Below are 4,833 nucleotides of genomic sequence, written 5' to 3' on the forward strand. Positions count from 1 at the left end.
ATACTATCGTATAGAAGGTATATTAAAACCATGACCAGGACCTCCCTGGTGGCACTAGGGGTTAAGATGCAACCTATGAAGCTGTCTGCAGCCACTGCAGCACAAGTTCAACCCTCGGCCGGCCAGGGAGCTACCCACATGGCACAGCAGACCTCTCCTGACTCACCCGCTGCTCCCTTCAGCAGTATATTTCAGTCAGTCTGCCTATTCTGATCCTCACTCTGTCTCTGGTGAATTCTCTCAACCCCCGCATCTCTGGACAGTCCAGCTGCTGTATGTATAAATAAATCATTAAAAAAAGAAAAGAGTGGGGGGGCCTCCTGGATGGCGCAGCAGATTGAGCACAGCACTGTTAAGCTCTCCGCAGCCTCTGCAGCGCGGGTTCGATTCTCAGCCAGCCAGGAAGAAACCCACATGGCTTGGCAGACCTCTCCTGCCCTGCCCGCTGCTCCCCTCAGCAGTGTCTTAGGTCCGCCTGCCTGTTTGACTCCCTGCTCTGTCTCTGGTGAATTCTCTCACCCTCCCACGCCTCTGACCTGTACCCCAGTTCTTGCATAAATAAGTAAAAAAATCTTTAAAAAAAAAAAAGAGAGAGAGAAGTCAACATGCGAGAAAATAAAATACACCATGGTAAGTGAACTGCAAAGAGCACTCTGTCTGGGTCATGTGTCTGGGCTGTGAGAAGAGACAGGCAGTAAAAGTATTCAAGATCTGAAAATGAAGTGAGTCTGCATTTAGAATACAAACTCATTCCAGCAATGAAGAATGTTATGTGATTATATTCTTTTTTTTAAAGATTTATTTATTTATGTATACAAGAGCTGGGGTACAGGCCAGAGATGCGGAGGGTAAGTTCTTGTATGCATAAATAAAAAAATCTTAAAAAAAAAAAAAAAAGAACAGGACAAGGTGCGGGTGGGTAAGAGGAATCACCAGAGACAGAGTGGGGAACAGAAAAGGTGGACTGACTGAAATACACTGCTGAGGGGAGCAGCAGGCAAAACAGAAGAGGTCTGCTGCGCCACGTGGGTAGCTCCCTGGCCGGGGATCAAACTCAAGCTGCGGAGAGCTTCATATTGCTGCGACAACCCCTTGTGCCACCAGGGAGGCCCTGTTATGTCAGTTTTCGACAAACATAAATGTAAGGCAAAAAAAAAAGTATGAAACGTAGTAATAATTTTGAGAAATGATGGTTAAAACTATGCCAAATTTATTGATTAAAAATGAAATATCTAATAAACTTGATGACCTACAGTTGGGTCAGATCAAAGAACACTTTCTCCAGGGCCTCCCTGGTGGCGCAAGGGGTTAAGACACAACTTATGGGGTTGTTCCTTCTGCTCTACTGTTCAGTGAACCTAAAGTGGCTACATAAGAATCTGTAAGAAGTGAGTAAAGAAATAGGTGAATACAGTTCTAAAATCCAATATACAAATGGCTCATAAGCACATAAAAAAGCTCAACCTCTTTAAAATGCTCAATCTAGTCAATAGGGAAAAGAAAATAAAGGCATAAGAGATGCCACTTTATACCTACTACGATAGAAATTATTAATGAAGAGCCTCCCTGGTGGCGTCAGGGGTTAAGACGCAATCTATGAAGCTGTTCCCAGCCTTTGCAGCACGAGTTCGATCCCCAGCCAACCAGAGAACAACCAACTCACATGCAGCAGACCTCTCCTGGCTTACCCATTACTCCCCTCAGCAATGTACTATGGTCAATCTGCCTGTTCTGTTCCCCACTCTTTCTCTGGTAGGTCCTCTTATCCCCCACACCTCTGGCCTGTACCCCAATTCTTGTATGAATAAATAAATAAAATCTTTAAAAAAAGAAATTATTAATTAAAAAAAAGGGGGGGGAGAAGAATTGGCAAAATACTGAGAAATTGGAGCGCTAATGCACTGTTGGGGCAAACATAAGATGATGCAGGCAGTAGGGAAGATGATAAGGTAATTTTTGGGAAAACTAAACACAGAATTACAGCAGGACCCAAGATCCTGGGGTGTTCATCCAAAAGCAGTGAAAGCAGGACTTGCAAAGATATGTGCACACTCATGGTCACTGCAACATGATTCTCTACAGTCAAAGACAAATCAAGGAAGCATCAATTGATGGATAAATGGGGAAATAAAACTGGTACAGACACATGAAGGAATATTACTGAACCTTATAAAGGAAGTCAATAATGACATATACTAAAATATGGATGGACCTTAAAGACATTATGTTATGTAAAATAAGACACAGAAGAAGAGATGGAATGTGAGTCCATTTTACGACATTCTAGAGATCTGAAATTCATGCAAGTAGAAAGTAAATAGGTGGACAGCAGCACAGGAGGAGAGAGAAGGAACTAGAGTTTAATTAGTACATACTTTCATTTCGGGAAGATGAAAAAATCTAGAAAGGGGGTCCTCCCTGGTGGCACAAGGGGTTAAGTCACAGCACTATGACAGAATCTGCAGCCACTGCAGTATAAGTTCAATCCCTGGCTGGCCAGGAAGGTGACCCACATGGTGCAGCAGACCTCCCCTGTCTCTCCCTCTGCTCCCCTCAGCAATGTATTTCAGTCAATCTGCCTGTTCGGTTTCCCACCCTGTCTCTGGTGAATCCTCTCATCCCCCGTACCTCTGGCCTAAATCCCAGTTTTTGTATGCATAAGTAAATAAATCTTTGAAAAAAAAAATTAGAAGGGGGTAATGGTTGTACATTACAGAAATATTAAACGCTAGTGAACTTGGGCCTCCCTAGTGACACAAGGGGTTAAGCACAGCACTATGTTGCAATTCACAGCCTCTGAAGCATGAGTTCGATCCCCAGCCCAGACAGGGAGGTGACCCACATGGCGCAGCGGACCTCTCCTGTCTCGCCCGCTGCTCCCCTAGGCAGTGTATTTATGTCATTCTGCCTGTTCTGTTCCCCACTCTGTCTCTGGTGAATCCTCTCACCCTTCACACCTCTGGGCTTTACCCCAGTTCTTGTATGCATAAATAAGTAAATCTTTAAAAAAAAAAAAAATTAAGATGGGTCCTCCATGGTGGTGCAAGGGGTTAGGTTTCAGCATTATGAAGCTATCCACATCCACTGAAGCATGAATTCCATCCCTGGCCAGGGAGCTACCCACATGGCACAAGCAGACCTCTCCCATCTCGCCGACTGCTCCCCTCAGCAGTGTATCTTGATCAATCTACCTGTTCTGCTCCCTGTTCTGTCTTTGGTGAATCCTCTTACCCCCACCCCCGCCCCTCTGGCCAACACCACAGCTCTTGTATGCATAAATCTTTTTTAAAAAAAGATAGAAATTAAGGGCCGCGGCGCAGACGCCAGGGCAGCCACGGCTGCTGCGGGGCGGCTGCGGGCGCCGGCTCAGCCCGCCCCCTTCTCCTCGCCCCGCGCCGCCATGGCCAGCGGCTGGCTGTCAGCTCCCTCAGCGTCCCGGAGAGCCACGGTGTCTGCTGAGCCGCTGCGGCCACCGGCTGCTGCACGTCCTGGGCCTTGACTTCCCCCTGCTGACTCGCCGGCCGCTTTTCCTCTGTCCTCGTCGCCTCATGAAGCCGCTGGTGTTTGTCCTCGGCAGTCCTGGCGCCGGCAAGGGGACCCAGGGCGCCCGCATTGTCGAGAAATATGGCTATATACATCTTTCTGCAGGAGAACTTCTTCGTGATGAAAGGAAAAACCCAGATTCGCAGTATGGTGAACTCATTGAGAAGTACATTAAAGATGGAATGATAGTGCCGGCTGAGATAACCATCAGTTTGTTAAAGAGGAAAATGGATCAGACAATGGCTGTCAACGCACAGAAGAATAAATTCTTGATTGATGGGTTTCCAAGAAACCAAGATAACCTTCAAGGGTGGAATAAGACCATGGATGGGAAGGCAGATGTATCTTTTGTTCTGTTTTTTGACTGCAATAAGGAGATCTGTATTGAACGCTGTCTCGAGAGGGGGAAGACTAGTGGCAGGAGTGATGGCAACAGAGAGAGCTTGGAAAAGAGAATTCAAACCTATCTTCAGTCAACAAAACCAATTATTGACCTATATGAAGAAATGGGGAAAGTAAAGAAAACAGATGCTTCTAAATCTGTTGATGGAGTTTTTGATGACGTTGTGAAGGTTTCTGACAAAGAAGGCTAACTCTAAACCTGAAAGCATCCTAGATATCATGCTTGAATATTGCTTTGATAGCTGCTATCACAAACCCTTTTTAAGGCGATTTTAACCTTTGGTAATTACATCTCAGTTAATGGTGGGAAGGCATGTAGAAAGACAAATTACATTTTTTTATCTCCAGTTTTTTTTTGGTCTTAGGGGTAGACAGTGAATTTGGGTTTAATTTATCTTAGCTATGGTGCTCGCAAAACAGAAGAATATCGGCTAGTTCTTTTTATTCGAAAAGAATATCCCTTTTATAGTTTGTGCCTTTTTGTGAGCAAAACTTTTTAGTGTATGTGTACATCCCTTTAGTAATTACAAGATGTTAGGTGTAGGGATACCCTCTTCCCCTCTTTCTTGCAGGTTTTAAATTTCCGACCTGCTAAGTGCATTTGTGGACCAAATTCCAAAGGAACTTTTTGTGTAGTCAGTTCTTGCACAATGTGTTTGGTAAACAAACTCATGAAATGAATTCCTAGAAGTGTTTCAGTATTTATCAAATAACTGACCATTTCCTACAGAATGATAAAGAAACATAGGCTTTATGTTGTACCACAACTTGCACAAAGTTGTTTGATAGGGCATATTCTTTACTTCCAGGGATGGGGATGAGGGTACGGGGGGGTTCAGAGCCTGGAAGAATTGTCAGCTTTATTCTGACAAAAATCTGAGGGTAAGG

At 44.7% G+C, this 4,833-nt stretch overlaps 1 protein-coding gene across 1 annotated transcript; it reads left to right on the forward strand.

The window, feature by feature from the left end:
• Positions 1-3,461: 3,461 nt before the first annotated feature.
• On the forward strand, positions 3,462-4,136 carry LOC311167813 (UMP-CMP kinase-like; the record flags this gene model as incomplete). The annotated part of the gene is made up of 1 exon (XM_084228922.1): positions 3,462-4,136. The coding sequence occupies exon 1, from the start codon at positions 3,549-3,551 to the stop codon at positions 4,134-4,136; it is 588 nt and encodes a 195-aa protein (XP_084085048.1). The 5' UTR covers positions 3,462-3,548.
• Positions 4,137-4,833: the final 697 nt, after the last annotated feature.

Source organism: Talpa europaea (assembly GCF_964194135.1).
Source record: "Talpa europaea genome assembly, chromosome: 2".
Classification (NCBI taxonomy): domain Eukaryota; kingdom Metazoa; phylum Chordata; class Mammalia; order Eulipotyphla; family Talpidae; genus Talpa; species Talpa europaea.